At 44.8% G+C, this 21,562-nt stretch overlaps 1 protein-coding gene across 1 annotated transcript in view; it reads right to left on the minus strand.

The window, feature by feature from the left end:
- The window catches only part of LOC8029650 (rootletin), an 83,113-nt gene that overhangs the window by 43,094 nt on the left and 18,457 nt on the right, over positions 1-21,562 (minus strand). Inside the window, exons 9-12 of the mRNA XM_029995331.2 lie at positions 20,820-20,947; positions 13,761-13,924; positions 8,829-9,059; positions 4,978-5,299 (exon numbers count right to left, since the gene is read on the minus strand). Coding sequence (XP_029851191.2) covers positions 4,978-5,299; positions 8,829-9,059; positions 13,761-13,924; positions 20,820-20,947 — 845 coding nt within the window. The remainder of the gene's footprint in view (positions 1-4,977; positions 5,300-8,828; positions 9,060-13,760; positions 13,925-20,819; positions 20,948-21,562) is intronic.

Genomic DNA, 21,562 nt, shown 5'->3' on the forward strand with positions numbered 1-21,562 from the left:
TGAATCCACCGACTGTTTCAGGTGTACTTAAAAGGGGACATGAACCTAAATTAAAAATATTTTAGAAAAAAATAATTTTTCAGTTTTCATGAGTTCGGTTTTAGAAACTAATTGCACACCATTACACTAAATTTGATAACCACATACCAAATATAGCTACGCTGATATAAAATATTTTTAACACGCTGTGAGGCAGTAACAAAGTAAAAAAGTTCAATGTTTGAGTACAAAACGAGCGTGTTGGTAACTGTAATTAGACATGAGGAAGAAACACAGAAAGGGGGGACGGACGTCATGAGGAAGAAGTCTTCGTTGTCCGTCCCCCCTTTCTGTGTTTCTTCCTCATGTCTAATTCAAAGTTTGAATGCCTTTTCCTTAGTTCCACTTTTTGCTGCAAATTTTACCCAAAGGAATATTTTGTTTGAAGGTAAAAGTATCCTCATACCACTATCAAGTTGTTACTGAACTGAAATTTACAGGGGAATCGGGTTATCTACTTAATTTTGTTTTAAGTTGAAGTCCTCATTGAAAAAAGACAATGCTTTCTAAAACTGGTATAGGACAGATACATATCTCATATTTTGAGGTAATCCCTATTCCTGAAATGTTTACACTTCAGTTAAAAAAGAAACTACCAGTAGATAGCCCAATGTCTCACATCCCCCACTTTATACTCTAGCAGTCAAAATGGTGCTTAATAGCGTCATTTGCATATCATAGATTTCTTAACGAAGAGCGACACATCTCCTTATGCAGGTATGTGAAGTAGTCCTAGAGAGCTGAAAGTTTGCACAGCACACCTACATCTGACATTAAGTTCCCCCTGCAAATTTCATTCCGATCACTTGAGTAGTTCAGAAGTTAAATCTCTAGCCAGTCACCTACAAATGAAACAAAAAGCCTTTTTTTTTTAATGCATTTGTTTTTATATAACAAAGACTGAACTAATCGAAGGTTGGGATAGCCCTCGATTCCCACAGTGTCTTTCCAGTGGGGCATGCAGTGAAGTCACTGAGAGTGCCTCATTTGTTTCCATCTTGGACACCGCCAGACCTCCCTCCGCGATTGTCGACTTTTCAAAGTCCGATTCGGCTACGATAGTGCACCGCACCCACTTAGCATTATTAAAGGTTGCGGCAAGCCATCGAGACAGAGGACGGTTTGCCATGAGGAAGATGGGGACATAGCGACGGACAGGAAGCTTATGTTGGCTTCCGATAATTAGCACCAGGAAAACTTGTGTATTCCGAAGGACCCCACGCCTTAGTTCCAATTACTGGCAGACGTGAATGCAGATCGAGAAAACATATTTTTTCTTTGCGATTAGGCAGTGAAATTGCACTATTTTGGGGGAAGGTTGCGCGTTTTCTCTCACTTGTACCAAGATGAACAATGTAAAAGACACATGCTGCAAATTCTTTCAACATTAAAATCGTTGGTATAGATGTTCGAAACCGCCAATGCGCCAAATTTTGAAACTCTGCTTACCTTTCAGACGGCTGTACCGGAACAACATTCTTACATTGGCGAGAAAAAGAAAACTGTCAAAATCGGGTGTACCACACTTTCATTTACCGCACAAGTTAAGTAAGAAGTTGCATTTGAAGGGAAAAAGAAAAGGGAGAGGTGAATGACTGGGGCCTATTGACATAAGTTCATTTCAAGCTATGATGCATCTTCTACTAGGTTATGGCATAGCTTCCCACAAGTAAACTCAATTTCCAAGCAAAACTAAATTCGTTGCCATATTTTCCGGACTATGCAGGTCTAAAAGTTAAAATTTTATATGCAGTGTGGACTATCTATAGATGATAAATTAGTTTTCTTTAGACCAGTGGTTCTCAACCACTGATGTTTCGTGTACCACTTCTGGATCGGCAGAAGTGATCGCGGACCCCACCCACAGAAAGGGGAGGGGGGGGGGGTGTCATCGGACAATGACAATGACTAAAGTAAAATTCGAGCCAACTTTGAAACTCGAAATCGAAGGATTATCAACCCTGGACAATTGGAGCACAAGGTTTGTTCTATTTAGCTTCGTAAAACAGCTAATATCAATAAAAAAAAAACTTTTTTTTATTGCTTGTTTTGATTGACATTGAGGGCTTCAAGGACCCTAAGGTGGCCTTTAAGAGCCCCAAAGGGTCCGCAGGCCCTCAATTGAGAACCAATGCCATTACGACGATACGGATTTTGTGAATGACAGAGCAAGTTAATGATGATCAATGTCTTATGCAAGCTTTTTTGAGAGCTAATAAAGCAGGCATTTGTCAAGGAGTGCTGTGTAAGGGCTATGTACCAGGCGGTAAGGGCTAGGCACCAGGTGAAAACTGTCTATATATTTAAGGAAACTCTTTTCAGCTGACATTTGCAGATTACGGACCGAATACTGTCGAGACCGGTCATAACGAAATAGCGGCTACATCGAAGTGATCACGAATTCCTGTTCCCTTTTGCACTTCGTTATAACCGAAGTCGGTTATAACGAAATAGCGGATATAGCGAAGTGATTTCAGATTCCCGTTGACTTCATTGTAACCGTTCTCAACAATATGGAACATCAGTAAACTTATTAGAAGCATGCACCAGTACTACAAGCTTCACTCAACACCTCAAAGCAAGGACAGTGGGCTAGCTCATGCTTGTGCCTTTGGTGCCCTGTGAGCTAAGTGTGCATGGAGCTTCAGCAGTGCAGGTTGCAACAAGCAACAAAACATTGAGGGCCAAACTGAATCAAATAAAAGACTAAAAAAGAAAGAAATATTTATGTCCATCAATCAGTGCTGGCAACCTTGGTAGAGATTGTTCATAGCTCTAAGTACTAAATAAAATGGGACTAATTTATAAAGGCAGAGGAAACAAAGACAACATTAAAGCATATCGCCAAATAACGGTAACTTCAGTTATATACAGATTAGCTATGCAGATAGTAAAGTGGAGAAGGCAGGATTGGGCAGAAGGTATGCAAATACTGGGCAAGCTCCAAAACGGATTCCGAAGAGATAGAAGACTGGAAGATAACTCATTCGTAACCACACAATGTATAGAAATAGCAATGAAGAACCAAACTCCTTTAAGGTTAGCTTTTTTGGACGTCAAGGGAGCGTACGATATTGTGAGCCAAGAAAAACTCTGGGGTCAGCTGAAGGAGTATAACTTGGATGCAAATTTGGTTAGGTTTCTTCAGCAGGTGTACAAAGACAATAAGTTAGTTATAACATGGGAAGCAGAAACTAAACAACCCGCACCAATAAAAAGAGGACTCAGGCAGGGCTGTCCACCGCCACCTCTGCTCTTCGTGATATATCTCAGTGAAATGGAAAAGAAATTAGAGCAGAGCAACTTAGGTTTTGATACAAGTTATATGGAAGGAGGGAGAAAGGTAATACAGGTAATACCAGGACTGATGTATGCAGACAACATAGTACTTATGGCAGATAACCAGAATACATTACAGAAACTAGCGTGAATATGTGGAGAGGAAGGGGTCACGTTGGGCACGAGTTTTTGTAGTGACAATTCTGGAGTAATTGTGTTTGACGACGAAAAGAGGGAACCCCTGAGGATACAAGACATTGTAATAGGCCATGTAGGAAAATACAGATATCTGGGAGTTTGGCTCGATTGGGGAAGGGAAATATCTAGACGAACATGAGGAGAATATAATTAGAAAAGGGAAAAGAAATTTATCTATTGTAAAGCTCAAGGCATTATACTAGAGCTATAATAACTATAAAGTGGTCAGGGGTATATGGAAAGGAGTAATGGTACCAGGACTGTCTTTTGGCAACGCGGTGCTGTGTTTGAAATCAGAGGTTTAATCAGGATTAGAAATTCAACAACGCGTAGGCAGACTGGCACTGGGAACACATGGAAAGACACCGAATGAGGAAGTACAGGGGGAAGTGGGCTGGTCATCTTTTGAGAGCAGGGAAGCAATTAGTAAGTTGAAATTTGAATGATGAAAATAATCCCTGGAGAAGGGGAACAAGAGGGACAAAGGACAAACACAAATCTCCATCATAGCTAGGTGACTGGTGCGCGACTGAAAAAATTCGCCTGGTCCAGGCACCGAACCCGGTACCTCTCCATTTCCAGTGGAGCGCTCTACCAACTGAGCTAACCAGGGGTTAGACGTCAGTAGAGCAAACAGGTTTTATGCGCTGCCACCAGTCTAACACCAACAAGGATGAAAGGCTTGCATCGTAAAGTTATGATTATGATGCAATTAATTGCAAGGTTGCAAGCAAGCTGGACAGGAATGACGAAAATAATCCCTGGAGAAGGGGAACAAGAGAACAACGAGAACAAGAAACAACAAGACAACAAGAACAAGAAACAAGAAGACGACAACGGAATCCAAGATGACTGGTTTGGGGCACGTTTTGGGGAGAGTTTCCTTTTTTCACACCAGCACCAAGGAAAAGGAACGGGTGCGACTGACTCCAACCCAAACAACTATTTTTGGCTATGACTTACAAGGACTCTACATGGATTATCTGTGAAAGTGGGGGAGAACAGTTGTCACTGTTCTCAAAATCGTGTCGAGGGCCGTTTTACGTCCTTCCCCTCCTTCGCTTGCCGTGAATGCCGAGCAGATACGCTTGGATGGCCAGCACTTACCAACCCTATTTCTCACAGTGGAAGATAACACAGAAAGGGTATGCAGCATGCATCAGAAAAATTAAGTGGAAACTTTCAAGAGGGCCCAGAAAACATAGAATGAAAAACCGCAAAACATAAGCAGAGAATCGCGCTCAGTGGGTTTCAACACTCCAAAAGAGTGGCAGAAATTTACAGCTGATAGGGGGCACGAGAGTCGCGTTAGCCGCATCAGCATCAGCAACATGGCGGCAACCTAGGAGCCTCTTTTGGAGAGGTGTCTAGATCTTTCCAACAGGTTCAAGCGCACTTGTGCCTCGTCTACGCAAGGCCAAAGTTGCCAACATCTGCTGCCCATGCAAAGCCGAAACTCACCGTGCAATTTCTCCAGCTCTGCCGCTGAGTCCCGAAGCTTGGCGTCCGTCGTCTCTTTCTCCCGCTGGATCTTTGCGAGGGAATTCCTGGCGTTCCGCAGGTCCACTTCTGTCGCTTCCCGGGCTTCCTTGCAGCCAGTCAGGTCGCTCTGGAGCTTGTCCCCCTCGGCCCGGCAGTGCCGTAGCTCCTTTTCCAGCTGAGACTTGGCCGTGGCCAGCTCTTCCTTCTGTGCGCTGAGCTGCTCGTTTGTCTCCCGCTGGCTCGCGACACTCTGCCGAAGGCTGGACGCTTCTTGCGAGAGCGCGTCCTTCTGAGAGGACAGCTGGAGCAAGTACGAGAAACGAGTTAGGGTAGGATCTTGGTTCATGCACGGCATGTATTTTTTTGCACTGTTTTTTTATCCTTTTACGATGTTACACCAACTAGCCAAAATTACCACTGCGTATTTTAGGGCTCCTTTCCGAACCTAGAGTCTCACGAATGTGACGAAGACATGATAACGCCGCCAGCAGTCTTTACGAAAGACTGCGTCCCTCAGCAGAAATCAAATCGCTAGAGGCCCCTTCACACAGTTGCGTTTGCTTACGACCGAGTCCTTGAAATCTCTTACAAGATTATGCTGGCACCATCTATGAGGTGACCCTGGAACTGCATTTCGCTGAAGCAAAGGTTTTGTGGTACTTACAAGATCACATGTATGTGCTATCTATGAGAAATGCTCACTTATATCATTGTCAAAAGTTTTAGAGCGCAGCTCTTAGGCGCCCATTTCCGGCTTGAGCGGCGTCGGCGTCGGCGTAACCGTGCGGTGCATTATGGGAAATGTCCCATAATGCACCGCGCAAGCCCCCCCCCCCCCCCCCCCCGGGGTCACGTGACCTGGGGTCACGTGACCCCCCGAGGTCATGTGACCCCCTCCTTGAGGTCACATGACCCCCCACCCCCCAAGGTCACGTGACCCCCCCCTTGCCGAGGTCACGTGACCCACCCCGATGACGTCATCGTCACTGATGACGTCACCGGCATCCGCATCTTTATCGTCATCATCACTGGTGACGTCATCAGTGACGTCACTGATGACATCACCGGCATCGTAATCGTCACTGATGACGTCATCAGTGACGTCACTGATGAATTCATCGGCATTGTCATCATCGCGTGACCCCTCGGTCAGTTGACCCACTTCCCCCCAGTGCCCTTCCCTCCTCCTCTTTAAGAGCTGCGCTCTAATTCGGCATTACTTTTTTCAAACCAATAAACAAAGAAGGCAGCGGAAAAGAAAAAAGGAAATACATGGACAGCCCAAGTGTTCCACAACTACCCAACAGACGGCGCCAGTGTGCTGTGTCTCTTCATGGGAGAAAAAACCTGCAATCGCCTCTTTGCGCTATTAGTGTCACGCACAGAACCCACCTTCTCGTCATTCTCCTTGGTGCTTGGGTCATTTGGCGGAAAAATATGTCCCGAGCTACAGGGCTTTGTTCCGCATGCTCGAGAAAACGCGACTGCCAATCTCGCAGACGTGTTTGCCCTGTAAGGCCCTCCTAGCTCGACAAACCACTTTCTACTAAAATTTTCCATCTGTGGAGTCTGCGACCCACATGACCATTGTGGTTGTTATATAATGCCTATCATGAATAAATTATCAGCATTTTCTTCTCTTGCCCTCCGAACCGCGAGCTCTTCGTACAAGTCATTCTTTCCACCTGCAGCTGCTCCGCAGCGCAGCGTGAGACGACGTTGCATGCCGAATGCTCTTGATCGCGATGCGAAATGATGCTAGACCATCATTGTAGTTGAGTGCTCCACACACGTCAAACTATGTATACTATCTTGAAACTTATCTGCAAAAGTAAAACGCGTTCAAAACAGACCGGTTTATTTTGTTGCGAAGAGTTAAGGCCCGTTCACACTCTTGCGACCGAGTACGACTGAGAGAGACGAGATTTCTTACAACTTCTTAAATGTTTCTAGAATGAGGGAATACACTGACATTGTGGCGCCATCTATGCGGTGACGCTAGAACTGCATTTCACAAAAGCGAAGGTTTTGCGGGATTTCCGAGGTCAAATGTGCGTAATACCCATAGAAAGGCTCGTTTATAACATTGACAAAAGTTTTTCGAGCCAAAAAAGAAAGGATATTGCGCGAGAAATAAAAAAAAAATATGCCGGACCGCCGAGTTTACACTGCTTCCCAATAGATGGCGCGAGTGTGTTCTCTGGTTTAAGAAGTTTTAAGGAACCCAGGTTTAAGAGGTCGCAAGCAGTCGCAAGAGTGTGAACGGGCCTTTACAAATTCCACTGAAGCATGGTGAAAAACCCAGATTGGACATTACTAGACTATCTGATAAAAGGCCTTAAAATAAAACGCCATAAAAATATTTGTTTTAGGAAATGCAGTTATCACAAAAGTTACCGTATTTACTCGAGTAATAGCCGCACTGTTTATTAAAAAACCTGAGGGTTAGTTTTTTCCGCGGAGCACGCAGATTGCCAATCACCACGATCGACAGCATGACTTGTGCTGTTTACAGGACAGAGATAACGTCTTCGTGTGAAGATACAATCCGTGAAGATTGCATTTGTATAGAGAATTATGTTCTCTATCTAGTTATTCGCTATGTTATTTATGTGCAACACAATGATTGGCTGTATATGTGTTCTGTGAGAAAGTAGATGCAAGGGCCTTGTTCATAAATAGTGTGGCTATTACTCGAGTAAATACGTTAACTATCTACATAATCTGAATTGCATTCCTTCAAAAAAATAATCATCTGCTAAAAATTAAAACAAATATATGAGGTGCAGAACAGAAATGTTTAAAAACTCCTTTCCCAAATCGAGTAGCGACTGGAATGGTCTAACACTATTCATCTTCACAGATTTGCAAAGCCACGTTTTCCGCCTTGTTGTTAGACAATCCTTAACAGTTCTCTCCCCACTTTTTTGCTGTTTAAAGTTATGCATATTCTGCGTGTGACTTTGGTTATAAGACGTTCTACAACCTGAGACAGAGGTTTACAAGAATGGACAAACGCAAACGTTTGTCAGTCCTTGAAAACCTCTGTCTTGGGTTGTAGAATGTCTTATAATAACCAGCTCGCCTGCTTAGTTACGTTCTCTTCAAGTGACTTTGGTACAACTTTAAAAAATATTTTATGCAATGTGCGTATTATTATGCACGGTGCAACAAAATAATCAATTCTTGCATACTACGTATCCCCTCATTAATGCCCTTGGAATATTTAGGTACTGCGCAAATAAATAAATAAATAACCGGGAAGACTGTTTCTGATTATGCATAGGCTTCAAGGCTGCCCATGATACAAAATTTACTACCATAGTCAAACAGTAAGAAACACACTGTTACTACCTCGATTTGCATTTTTTCCAAGATTAGACAACACCTATCATACACAACCCATCTTCAGGTCCATCACCTCCTATGCAAACACTCCTATCTCTTATCGATAACAGAATGAAACCCTTTAACCACACAGTCACTGCTAACAATATTGATACTTTTCGAGAGCTTCTCAACAAATATCTGGAATCTGTACTGTTTGAATACTATTACGTAATAATGTGTTCCTAGTTTATTTTTTGCACGTATAACCTCTGTTTGTTTCCATGTCTATGTATATCGTTCTTTGGGTGTATAACTCTCATTCTTCGGTGTATTTGTTACTTTTTGTCGCTATCGCAGTTTTGGGAGCTCATCTCTTCTGTGGTGTCCTATGGCAGGGCTTTCGAGGTGTTCATGAAAAAATAAATACACCGGCAAGAATGAAGACTTCCAAGTCAAGATACCAGTGCTGACTCCAAAATGGGAAGCGAGACTGCGGTCACCTGAAGAAACGCCGCCTTCCTGTAGGCGATCTCCTTGTCCCTGGCAGAGAGCGTGGCCTCCAGATCCGTCTGCCGAGACGCGCTCTCTTCCAAGAGCGACTCCAGACGGGCCATCGCTCGCGTTACATCCGCTTCCCGTCGTGCCAGGGAGTCCCGTTCCGCGGCCAACTCTTCGTGCGCAACTTCCATGTCACTCTTTGCCTTTGCCAGCTCCGAGTTGGACTGTTTAAGCTGCACAGACAAGAGACACCAGGATTTGTTTTTTTAAAAGTAGATAATGGCACGTTTGGTGCACCTCTGCTCCTTAAACGTTTGACAATAGAGTTTTTTTTTTCCCAGAAGATGTTTCTCAGTGGTCAGGTTTCGTTTCCAAGTAAATACTGTAAACTACTTGTATTCGTAATGAGCATGTTGGTAAAGTATACTAGATAACCGAAAGAATAAAACAGAGAGAGTAAAAAAACACAGATAGGTACTCATCTGTGTTTTGTTCTCTCTATGATTTATTCTATCCGTTACCTAGTATACTTTTATTTGCAGGCTCAATACAGTCGAACCCGTTCATAACGAAAAGCAGGAAACGCTACCATCAGTTCGATATAGCAAAAACCATTTACAACAAACTTCCACGATGTGTTCGTTGTAAGGCGAGAGCTTCTCTTTCTTTCTCCTCTCTTCACTTCCGCCTTGTAACAACGTGCTGAAAAGATTTTTTTGTTTTTTTTGCATGCATGCAAGGTGTATTTTTTAGCTTTCTCCCCTCCTGAATCGCCTGTCTTCGCTCAATTTTGTTTGCAACTTGAGCATAAGGAATTTTACTTCTTTCCTACTCCTTTTTGGGGGGAAGGGACAGGCTAGAAGATGATTATTTACACGTTTTTGGAAGCCTTCCCAGGGGCCCCCGGCCCCCCCCCCCCCGGGAAGGCTTCCAGTTCGATATAGCTAATATGTTGTTAGTTATAAAATGTACTTTTTACATGCATTTTTATTTAAATTTTCCCGCGAGTTCGATATCGACAATAATTCACTGCACGTGGGTTCGTTCTAGACGGTTTTTACTGTATTTCGTAAATTTTGGATATACGAGTTATGGAAATATTTTGGCAATTAGTCATTTTATCATATGGTGATATATTCGCAAGACCGATTTTTCAATTTATATTCTAGGTCAAGTCCTTGCGAAAATTATATATTTTACAGTAGTATAAATAAAAAGTGAATGCACAGGTCTTTTTTTTATTATTATTATTACCTAGCAGGAACATGCACAGTACTTGCAAGCTGTTCAGGTTTAGAGCAACCAAATGGAAATATTGAAGGCAAAAAGTTGTCGCCTTTCTTTTTTTCGGTTTCATTTTGGTGCATCCACTCCTGCCATTTTGGCGGGCTAAGATTCAGAACCTTCGGCACTTTACAGAGCTCCTCCCTTGGATGATAAACTCTCATCCTCTGAATTCAATTTTCAGAAGCGTTAGGGTCTGAGTCGGAATAGCAGATGCTCCACCTGCCACTACTGCCAGAACAGCCCAGATGCGAAGCAACCATCACATGCACAGAGCATCTAATTTCAGAAGTATAAATAGCCCGAGCAAAGCAAAACGCCGTACAAACATAATGTTCATGGTTTGCCAGACATAATAAAAAGAGCAACATATATCACGGGATATGCGGTTTCGCATTTAGGTGGGCATTTTAAAATGTATAATCGCCGCCGTGCATGTACGCCGACGACCGTAAATAGGTTAATGACGTTTCATTTTGTGCTCCACAAAAGCGTACCAGACTTTCTTTCTTTTTTACCCCCTAACGTTCCTGTCTCATCCCCGACAACACCTTTAGTTTCTTTAAAAATTACGAAAAGTGACTTGCATCTATTTTGTCCCCTCATAACACTAAAAGATGCCTGTTGGCAAGTTAATGACATGTCTTCAGTTGATTTTAAATTTTCTGCAAAATGTGCACACTTCTAAAAGTAAGAGCTGCTTGTGTCCACAGTAAACGAAACAAAATATAGTAACTCAGGAGTCCGATTTCGGTCACTGCGAGGGTGAGATCTACGGTACACTCTGGCCTTCACAAAACAAGCCAAGATATCTTCAGCAGGCGGTTTGTCAAACATTTCTTTGCTGCAAAGCATTGTTCACTGATGAAAAGAAAACACCTTCAAATCACCTGCTAAGTGAACAAAAAAGAAGAAAAAACCGAAAGATGTGTACAACTCCCTGTAACGCCAAATTAGAGCGCAGCTCTTGAGGAAGAGGAGGGGAAGGTACGGAGAGGAGGCTATGCCCCTCCTCTTCTCCTGCTCGCCTCCCATTTAGGGGAAAATTTTTCGCTAGATTTAATGGGGAACTTTTACCGCTAAAATTAGCGGGGGAATTTTTCCGCTAAATTTAGTGGGGAATTTTTACCACTAAATTTAGCGGGGGAATTTTTCCGCTAAATATGGCTAGGAAATTTTTTCGCTAAATTTGGCGTGAAAAATTTTGTCGCTGAATTTAGTGGGGGAATTTCTCCACTAAGCTTAGCAAAGAAATTTTCCCGCTAAATTTAGTGTGGAATTTTTTCCACTAACATTAGCGGGGAAACTTTTCTGCTAAATTTAGCAGGAAATTTTTTCCGCTAAATATGGCGGGGAAATTTTTCTGCTAAATTTGGCAAGGAAAATTTTGCAATGAATTTGGCGGGAAAATTTTCCCGCTTAATTTAGCGGGGAATTTTTTCGGTTAAAATAAGCAGGAAATTTTTTTTGCTAAATTTAGCAGGGAATTTTTCTGCTAAATCTAGCGGAGAAATTGTTTTGTTAAATTTAGTGGGGAATTCTTTCTGCTAAATCTAGCGGGGAAATTTTTTCGCTAAATTTAGTAGGAAACTTTACCTATAATGCACTGCGCAATTACGCTGACGGCGACGACGCTCAAGCTGGAAACGGGCGCCTAAGAGCTGCGCTCTAAAAGGTGCTTGTTTGCTATGCTATGAACAAACCCAAGTGCCATAGGGAGGCGATACCAAACTCAAGCTGAAATTGCAACCGTCTGCTATGCTGGTGACATGTCTGATTGTCACAAGAGTGACGTTTTCTGGCAAGGAAGCCAAAGCTATGGGTACCCGGGCACTTAAGCATCTCGAGCACCACTCAAACCTGTGCATGTGCAATTGATGCTTTGTCTGAAATGCCAGAAAAAGTTGTCCCGGAGTATAGCTTGGCCCTCGTTAAGCAAATTAAGATGTCGTAAGTAGATGTTCATCTGTTAACATAAAAAGAATGGGGCTTGCCTGCTACTAAGCACCCCTCGCAGACAGAAATGAAACTGAAAACACTGTACATCACCTGCAAATGGAACCAAATAAAGGTGGCGTCTGCTAGAAACAAAGTGCTGAGACAAAGCGATATCAGAAGCAAGCTGAAACTGCAATCGTCTGCTGTTTCACATTCAAGAGTCGATCCACGACCCATACTTTCTTCAGAAATCTCAATTTGTCTTTCTGCCTTACACAAGCTAAAATTTACTGGTGGTTCACAAAGAACTCGAGATGAACACACTAGAAGCCGCGGGACATCTTTCGCCATCTGTGCATCGCAGAGAAGTTCTAAAAAAAAATACCGTGCGATTGTGGATTCGTGAACAGATAAAAAATCTCTCTTTGGCCAACAGCGCTCGCCCGGCAGAAAGCTGCTACGGCACACCCAATCGGCAGCCGAGAAAGCTCTCTCTCACCGGGCAACCAATATCGGACACCGAAAGCTCCCGCTACCTTTATTACCGAAAATGTGCCGACAGCCTCAAAACGCAGGCATCCTCAAAGTCAGAGTTAAGGGCAGACACTGTTCTTGAAGACTGACAGGCACTTGTCATCTTATCCTGAAGTATCCTCGTGAAACTGACTTGAAAACATACTAAAATGGGTTGGTGCATGTTTTTTGCAATTATTTTAGAATTGATCACTAACACACTTTGCTATTTTATGGGAGCCTTATCTCCACTTGCACACATTCAATTTTCATAATTCTTACTTTCTCCGGTAGCTGCATGTAGAAGGTATCCGATAATGGGCATATACAGTCAACTTTCGTTAGTTCGACCTCGGTTAATTCGACTTTTCGTTTAATTCGATCGTCTTCAAAAGTCCCGGCGAGCGCCCATACATTTCTATGGGAAGAAAAGTTTGATAGTTCCAACTCGGGAAGACTCTGCATCGGATAATTCGTCCCGAGCGAATGTGCGCGGGGTCACATCGCAAGGCACCACGGCAGAAAAACCACCAATGTACGGCGAAACACGGGCCCTTTGCTGCAAAGCCGAATGTGTGCCAATATGCGCCTGCTCCTCTACGCCGTTGAGATGGACCGTAGCGAATGGCACGAGCCAGCACAACCAATCTGGTGTGGAGTAGCGCGGAGAACATAGCACGTGGTCGGGCGCACACGGCCAGCGCATGCTCTCAAAGCACTTTTCTGTAGCATTGCGTGCGCTCCATCTTGCACGCCGGAAAACGTAAGTTCTCTTTTCCTTCCTTTTTTTTTTTTTGTTATTTTTCTTTTTTGTTGACAATCTGGCCACCCGGCGCCAAAGGCGGCTCGTAAAACTTTCTCAGCGCGCCTCTCAAAGCGCTTCTCTGTAGCATCGTGTGTGGTCCACCTTGCACATCAAAAAGCGCGGGCTCTTTTTGTTCTTTTTTTTTTTGTCGCCGACGGTCTGGCTGCTTAGCGTCAAAGTTGGCTCGTAAAACTTACTTCTTTCGTTGTTTTTTTGTGTATATGCGATTTGTTGGGGACGTGACGTTTAGTTATGCTGCTCTCCGAAGCACAAGTTTGGATACGCGTTTTAAGCACTGACGGCGCTTAAAACGCGCAAGCCGACAAACCGGTGCTCCGCGCTGACGGCGCCGAGCGCCGGTTTGTCAGCTTGTGCGTCACTCTGGCGGACTCACCTGCATGCTGGCGTTGCACATCTCTTGCATCTCCCGTTCCAGGGAGTCGTTGAGTTCTTCGATGTCACGCACCGCTTTCCTCAGAACGCTGAGCTCGCGTTCGGACACCTGTTGCTGGTCCTCGAGGTTGGCGACATGCTTGCGCAGCGACGCAATTACACCCACTGCAAGGGAGATGTTTGTCCTCCCACTGCATCGACACCAACAGCCGGCAACATTACAAAGGCCCAGAGTCGCCAGTCTGCCGTCACGAAAGAAAAACTCTGAGATGACTTAAAGGAACACTACAAGAGAAAAAAAAAAACATTTTTTTAAAGCTTATTTAAAACACTTATTATATTCATTTCATAATTTTACCACAAAAAAAAAAATCGCAAAATATTTACGTTTTTACTCAACTTAGGTGGAGGTCACAACCCGCTCTAAGCCCCGCCCACAAATCAATTGCCCCGCCCATTACTACTGGATTGGCTTGGCTACTCGGCCCAACACGCAAACAAGCCTGGTGTCTCCTTTTTACGACATCCGGCGCGTCTAATCTGGCATCTGGCAACGCCTGATAGTTGTGCGAGCAGACGCGCGGCAGTCTTCAGCATTCTCTGCTATTTCACCACCCGTCAATCGTCGTCTGCCATGCCCGAAAAATGCTGACATGAACGCTGCCTGTCGGCGTCTGCTTTCGCCTTCGTTCATGTGCAATTCGCCCCTGCCCTGCCCGACCCCCGACCCCCGACCCCCGACCCCCCGACCCCCCCCCCCCCCCCCCCCCCCCCCCCCGTCTAAAAGCTTACAAAACTCTCAAGACTCTAGCATGAAAGCGACGTTCTAGCGTTCCATCATGCGCGAGCAACAGTCCAATACAAGCTGCTGTCAACGTCTGTCGATGTGCGGTAAAAAGCGACCGAGAGGACTAAAAAAAGCAACACAATAAATATGCAGTCATTTCAGCATTTATGTTCTTATTTTTTTTTTCGCATAACATCCGCGAGGCGTCAAGATGCACAATTAAAACGTGAGCTCAAATTTTTCGCTCTAGCAGGCCAGGTGCACTGCAAAACTTGAGAGCTACTTGCCTTTCGAAGCGAAATGATGGGAACATACCTGGACTAACTTAAAGACCGACCAACGAAACCATTTTCCGCAAGGTAGGAAAATGCCCCCCGCACGCTCCTCTTTTCACCCTCTCCCAAAAATCACGTGACGGCAGGGGCTTCTTTTGTGTTGGCTTTTTCTGTAGGGATAATCCTCAAAAACCGCGAAATGAGCGGCTAGCTGCGAGCGCCACAACGACCTTGAGACGTCCAGGTGTCTTCCCTCGTTGACGCGGGTAAGCTCAATCCGCGAGATTGAGGAAGCCAGCGCGACCGAACGCTTTTTCCCATGAGCTGCAGGTCCGAGGCCGCTCGGTCGGTGGAGATCGAGGGGTCGTGGTATGCGGGGTTCGCTCCAGTAGCCGCTTTCTGGCATCGCGCGGCTGCTGGAACCATTCCCGTGTCTGCGCAAGGATTGGCTTGCGCAATAATGGGTTCAGGTCGTCGATAATACATATATTTTCGAAACTTATAGATCAAGTGGCTTTCCCTAATCTCTTCTTTACTGTTTGAAACACATCTCCTCTTATAGGTTGTTTATCCCATTTTGAACTCTGGCGTATTTATTCGTCCTTACCTCTGCTTGATGTCTGTTTTCTTACTTGATAAAGACCTTTAAATATTGGCGCGGGCTTGCGCAATCAACGCTGTCCCGGATTTATCCAAAATTGGAAAGATTGGCGTCAGGAGAGGTTGAAGAAGCAAACCGAAATTATTGCTCCTAATGAAGACGGCACAATTGTAAGATAGGTCTTTGCTTCACTTGCCTCCACAACGCCCCATCGTTTGCACTATCGCAACTGCTCAGTAACATAGCTGTATACCACATTTTACTCATGGTTACTATAGATGTGGCCCCACAGGCTTTCCCGTTATCAGCGAGTCGACTTTCTAACGACCGGCGACGCTCCTGGATGAGAATAAACATTATCACCTTCCCACAACATCCCCCCCTTTCTCTCTCTCTCCCCCCCCCCCCCCCGCCCCCTTTCCCGAGTCGGAAAAATATCAGGCCACTCCAGGAAGCAGCCTTCAGACTGCGCTTTTCGGCTACTCATCCGCAACACATTCGAACGTGGAAGTAAACACATCGCATGAACGACGCCCTGTTTATTTGCAACCTAAATAACGTCGCTCTACTGTTGGGCCCAATCAATTTCATCATCAATCATTATTTGTTACGATTTCATGGTGAAAGTGTGTTCGTCGTGATGCCACAAAAGTGGTCAATTCAAAGGGAGAAATAGGTCCTCGTATTTATTTTGCGGAAATACTCGCTTCTGTGACGCTCTAGCGCGTAAGGTCAAAGCACCCGAGGCAGTGCGTAATACTTTACAACTGTCGTTGAGGATGAAATATTTGTGTAAAGTGCGTAAAATTGTTTACACCACAAAAGCCACACAAATAAAAACGGACCAGTACAAGCTGAACTATGCAAGACGCTCTAAGAGAGCCTGTCGTAATGAAAATGAACTGCTCTAATGTGGCAAGTCGGGTCAATTGGTTCATAATTTTTCATCCCCTTTTGAAAGGCTCCGGAAAAACAAGCAACCAGGAAAAGCTGAGTGACGCAAGGCGCCTCGTATTGTTCAGGTTGTCCCGATTTGTTTATGTCCTTTCGGCGCTCCTCAAAACGCACAGGGTTCGGTTTCTAAACGCTGTTTTTATTTTGGCACGGAAATAAGACAAAATACGTAATAATTCTTCACACCAGTGCAATGCAATAGAGACTTCTATTTTCAGCAAGCTGCTTTTCGTCATGCTTCCATGTCATCCTCCAGGCCGCGAATGTTTGTGCACAGTGATTAAACTATTTACATCTAAATTGACATGCACTATAAATCTGGTACTTTCTTTTAGAAGCAGCATGTTAATGCACATGAATTCTCCCAGCGTCTTTCCTTCTAATCCCGTGGAAGGAAAATGGAAATATCCCGGGCATGATTTGTGTAAAAGGCTATGTTCAATGGTCGCCTATAATTTCTACAAGCTCCCTGGCAAATTCACTACCATATAGCCTGCTGTCCTTTCTCCAAGAAGCGAGGTTTTGATAGAATTTCGTTGCTCGGCCGCTATTTTTTGTAGTGGCGCGAAGAGAGAGAGAGAGAGAGAGAGAGAGATAAAAGCAACAAACTTCGCAAGCTGACTTTTTTTTTTTTTTTTTTTTTTGCCATTGCGATATTTTGTTGTGTTTAGGTACGCTTTTGTGGTGTAAACAATCTTACGCACTTCCCACGAATATTTTATTGTCAACGACAGTTGTAAAGTATTACGCACTGCCTCGGGTGCTTTGACCTTACGCACTAGAGCGTCACAGGAGCGAGTATTTCAGCAAAATTTGAATCAACCACTTTTGTGGCATCACGACAAACACACTTTTACCATGAAATCGTAAAAAATAATGATTGATGATGAAATTGATTGGGTCCCAACAGTAGAGCCACATTATTTAGGTTGCAAATAATTTGGGCGTCGCTCATGCGATATGTTTATTTCCACTTTCGAATGTGTTGAGGATGAGTAGCTGAAAAGCGCAGTCTGCAGGCTGCTTCCTGGAGTGGCCTGATACTTCCCCGACTCGGGAAAGAGGGGAGGGGGGGGTGGAGGGAGAGAAAGGGGTGGATGTTGATGGAAGGTGATAATATTTATTCTCACTCAGGAGAGTCGCCGGTCGTTAACACGTCGACTCGCTGATAACGGGAAAGCCTGTGGGGCCACATCTATAGTAACCATGAGTAAAATGTGGTATACCGCTATTTTATTGAGAAGTTGCGATAGTGCAAACGATGGGGCGTTGTGGAGGCAAGTGAAGCAAAGACCTATCTTGCGATTGTGCCGTCTTCATTAGAAGCAAGGATTTCGGTTTGCTTCTTCAACCGCTCTTGACGCCAATCTTTCCAATTTTGGATAAATCCGGTAAAGCGTTGATCGCGCAAGCTCGCGCCAATATTTAAAGGTCTTTATCAAGTAATAAAACAAACATCCAGGAGAGGTAAGGACGAATAAATACGCAAAAGAGTCCAAAATGAGATAAACAACCTATGAGAGGAGATGTGTTTCAAACAGTAAAGAAGAGATTAGGGAAAGCCGCTTGATCTATAAGTTTCGAAAATATATGTATTATCGACGACCTGAACCCTTTATTGCGCAAGCCAATCCTTGCGCAGACACGGGAATGGTTCCAGCAGCCGCGCGATGCCAGAAAGCGGCTACTGGAGCGAACCCCGCATACCACGACCCCTCGATCTCCACCGACCGAGCGGCCTCGGACCTGCAGCTCATGGGAAAAAGCGTACAGTCGCGCTGGCTTCCTCAATCTCGCAGATTGAGCGTACCCGCGTCAACGAGGGAAGACACCTGGACGTCTCAAGGTCGTTGTGGCGCTCGCAGCTAGCCGCTCATTTCGCGGTTTTTGAGGATTATCCCTACAGAAAAAGCCGACACAAAAGAAGCCCCTGCCGTCACGTGATTTTTGGGAGAGGGTGAAAAGAGGAGCGTGCGGGGGGCATTTTCCTACCTTGCGGAAAATGGTTTCGTTGGTCGGTCTTTAAAGCGAGCCAAACGCCCTGGTTGATTCCTTACCTGTGTAGGTATCCTCTTAGTATTGAAACCATGGTCGCAATCAAGACGGTTGCACAATTCACAGAGCAGCGGGGCCGCTCTTACGGAAATCAACATCTTTATTCAGCATCAACACGTGCAAAGAAAGAAATCAAGCCAGATCAATCAAAGTAGTGAATGTGGGATGCTAGGCTTAGGTCAGTCCCGCTACGAAAACAAGCATCCACACAGCGCTTCCGAAGGCGCATACATGCGACAGCTAGATTTTTGCTGCAAACTACGTCGGTTGATGAGGCCTTCCTCTAAACACCTCTGTAAACTCGAAACGACTCGCACTCATACAAATTGACGAGCTCTATGAGCTACGCTTGTTCAGCACTCCGCAGACGCCGGAGAAGCTAAAGCTAAAGCTGGAGAAGCAATCTTAGAATACATTTGAAAACAATAATGCCTCCACCTTGATTAGTTGCTTCTCAAAACATAAAAGAATAGTCGATTAAAATACCATTACGGCACGGAGACACCAATTTACAACCAACCTTTCCCATGCCAATCATCTCTCCAGTCAATGAGAGATGTAAGCCAATGTAAACACGGGGCGAGGCTTAGCGGGGTGCGACCTCTACATTATGCAAATAAATTACATCTAGCACTGTATATATGTGACCTTTTAAAGAAGCCTTTTAGAAAAAAAAAAGTTTTTCATTGCAGCTTTTTTAGGGCTCATTCACACACTTGCAATTGCTTATGATCAAGTTCTTGTAATCCCTTACACCGAGAGAAGACAATGACATGCTGGCGCCCCAGTATGAGCCGACCTTAGAATTGCATTTCACTAGAACAAAGGTTTTGCAGGACAGTAAAACCTTGTTAATTTAAAGTCCACTAATTCGCAAATTCATATAATTTTAACTGCTGATCCGACCCAGTCAAACATGTGTATTAGTCAAAGGCCCCAACGCTCATTAATTTGGAAGAAGTAGGGTGCGCTATGGTTAATTCGGATGAATTCGGCAGATGGCGCAAGCTACCGCCCGTTCCAAAGGGTATGACTGCTATCCATCCGAGGTGCACACATGGTTCTTTCAGTTTGTGTTGGGTTCGTGCCAGTTTTGCTCTAGAACGCCACGCATTCGGCGCATTGCTTCGCATGCTCCTGGCATGTCGTCGATGTCATCATCATGTGCAACAACTAACTGCAGCAACTTCCATGGTGGCGCTACCAATGAAGCAGCGGTAGTAAAAGGCCAAGGATTTTGAGAAGAAACTGGAAATACCCAGGGCCTTGAAACACGGCGTCTCTCGACAACAAATGATGGAAAGGTACGACGTCAAGGAAAGCACTCCGACCACGTACGTAAAAAATGAGGCCGAGATCTTACGGGCCTTCGAGGGCGAGAAGTTCAACGTGAAAAGAAAGCGGCTGCTGAAGGGGGCGCATCCGAAACAAGAAGAGGCCTCGCAGCGGTGAGTTGTCAGGGCAGACATTTGCCCCTTAGCGCGATCCACATTTGGCCGTACGTGCGGAACAACATGCCCGCTGAGATGATCGCAAATTGTTTTAAGCACGGCGGCCTTTTTCGGTTCGAAGCTTGCTAGGCGGTAGAGACCCAGACATCGCAGAAAACGACGATGGCGATTTAGACGGTCTCCTTCCTGTCCAAGCGCAACTTGCCGACTGCTTCGCAATTGATGACAATGTTGTTGTGGCTGATCAGTCGAAGGACGATCAGATCATCAGTGATGCCCTATGTGACAACGGACGTGCTTCGGACGAAGATGAGGACTGTCCGTGTGAGGAGCTGCCACCCCATCCCGTTGCACTTCACGAGAGGCCGCGAAGGCACTCGTTGTGCTCGAGGAATTTCGCTACGACGCCTCCGACAGCGCGAGTGTGGTGGAGCACCTGACTGCGCTAAAAGTCGTAATCTCCGCCAAAATGTCCTCCAGAAAGCAGGCGGCAATAAAAGATTTCTTCTCAAAATAACGATACTTCAAAGGGAAACCTCTCTGCGCAGTTTTCTTCCATTCGATATTTCGACCTTCGAATAATTCTGACATTCTTGCCGGTCTGATAAAATCCGAATTAACGAGGTTTTACTGTATTTGCAACATCCAACGTATACATACTATCTATGAAAACTGGTTGTTTATAACGTTCTCAAAAGTTTCTCAATTCCGAAAAAAAAGACGAACGAAAAAATATTGCGAATATATGAAAGTGAAAAGTGTTCCCCAGCTACCCGATAGGTGGTGCCACTGTGTTCGCTCGTCGTAAAAGATTTGAAGAGGTTTTGAGGCTCACGGTCGTAAGCGAACGCAAGTGCGTGAACCAGCCTCGAGCGCAGCCCATTCGTTGGTTCTAGCGTAGCGCAGTCAACACGGCGGTCGGTGGCCGACAACTCACTGCACTCTTTCTTTTCCTTTTGGACGGACTCCAGCTCCGAGGCGAGGTTCTTCGACGTGGCCTCGTGGCTGCGCACCTCCAACTGTAGCATGGCTTCCCGCACGCGCAGGTCCACGTTTTCCTGGCTGCTGCAAGCAGAAAATGGCTTGACACGTACATGCAGAGACACTTGCACGAATGCAAAGGCAACCTTGTGAGAAACGAGGCATCCAACCCAAGAAACGTTTCAGCAAGCACCGAAGCAGTATTCCAGGTCCACTTAATTAAGGGGAGACACTACCCAAAAAAAATGTTGATTTTTAAAAAATGCCATATTTACATCCACCAACACCTAGAGAGTATTCCCAGAAAGATTGAAGGACCGTTCACACTCTTGCGACCGAGTACGACTGAGAGAGACGAGATCTCTTACAACTTCTTAAATGTTTCTAGAATGAGGGGACACACTGACATTGTGGCGCCATCTATGCGGTGACCCTAGAACTGCATTTCACAAAAGCGAAGGTTTTGCGGGATTTCCGAGGTCAAATGTGCATAATACCCACAGAAAGGCTCGTTTATAACATTGACAAAAGTTTTTCGAGCCAAAAAAGAAAGGATATTGCGCGAGAAATAAAAAAAAATATGCCGGACCGCCGAGTTTACACTGCTTCCCAATAGATGGCGCCAGTGTGTTCTCTGGTTTAAGAAGTTATAAGGAACCCAGGTTTAAGAGGTCGCAAGCAGTCGCAAGAGTGTGAAAG

Source organism: Ixodes scapularis, unplaced genomic scaffold (assembly GCF_016920785.2).
Source record: "Ixodes scapularis isolate PalLabHiFi unplaced genomic scaffold, ASM1692078v2 PGA_scaffold8__174_contigs__length_109621045, whole genome shotgun sequence".
Lineage (NCBI taxonomy): Eukaryota > Metazoa > Arthropoda > Arachnida > Ixodida > Ixodidae > Ixodes > Ixodes scapularis.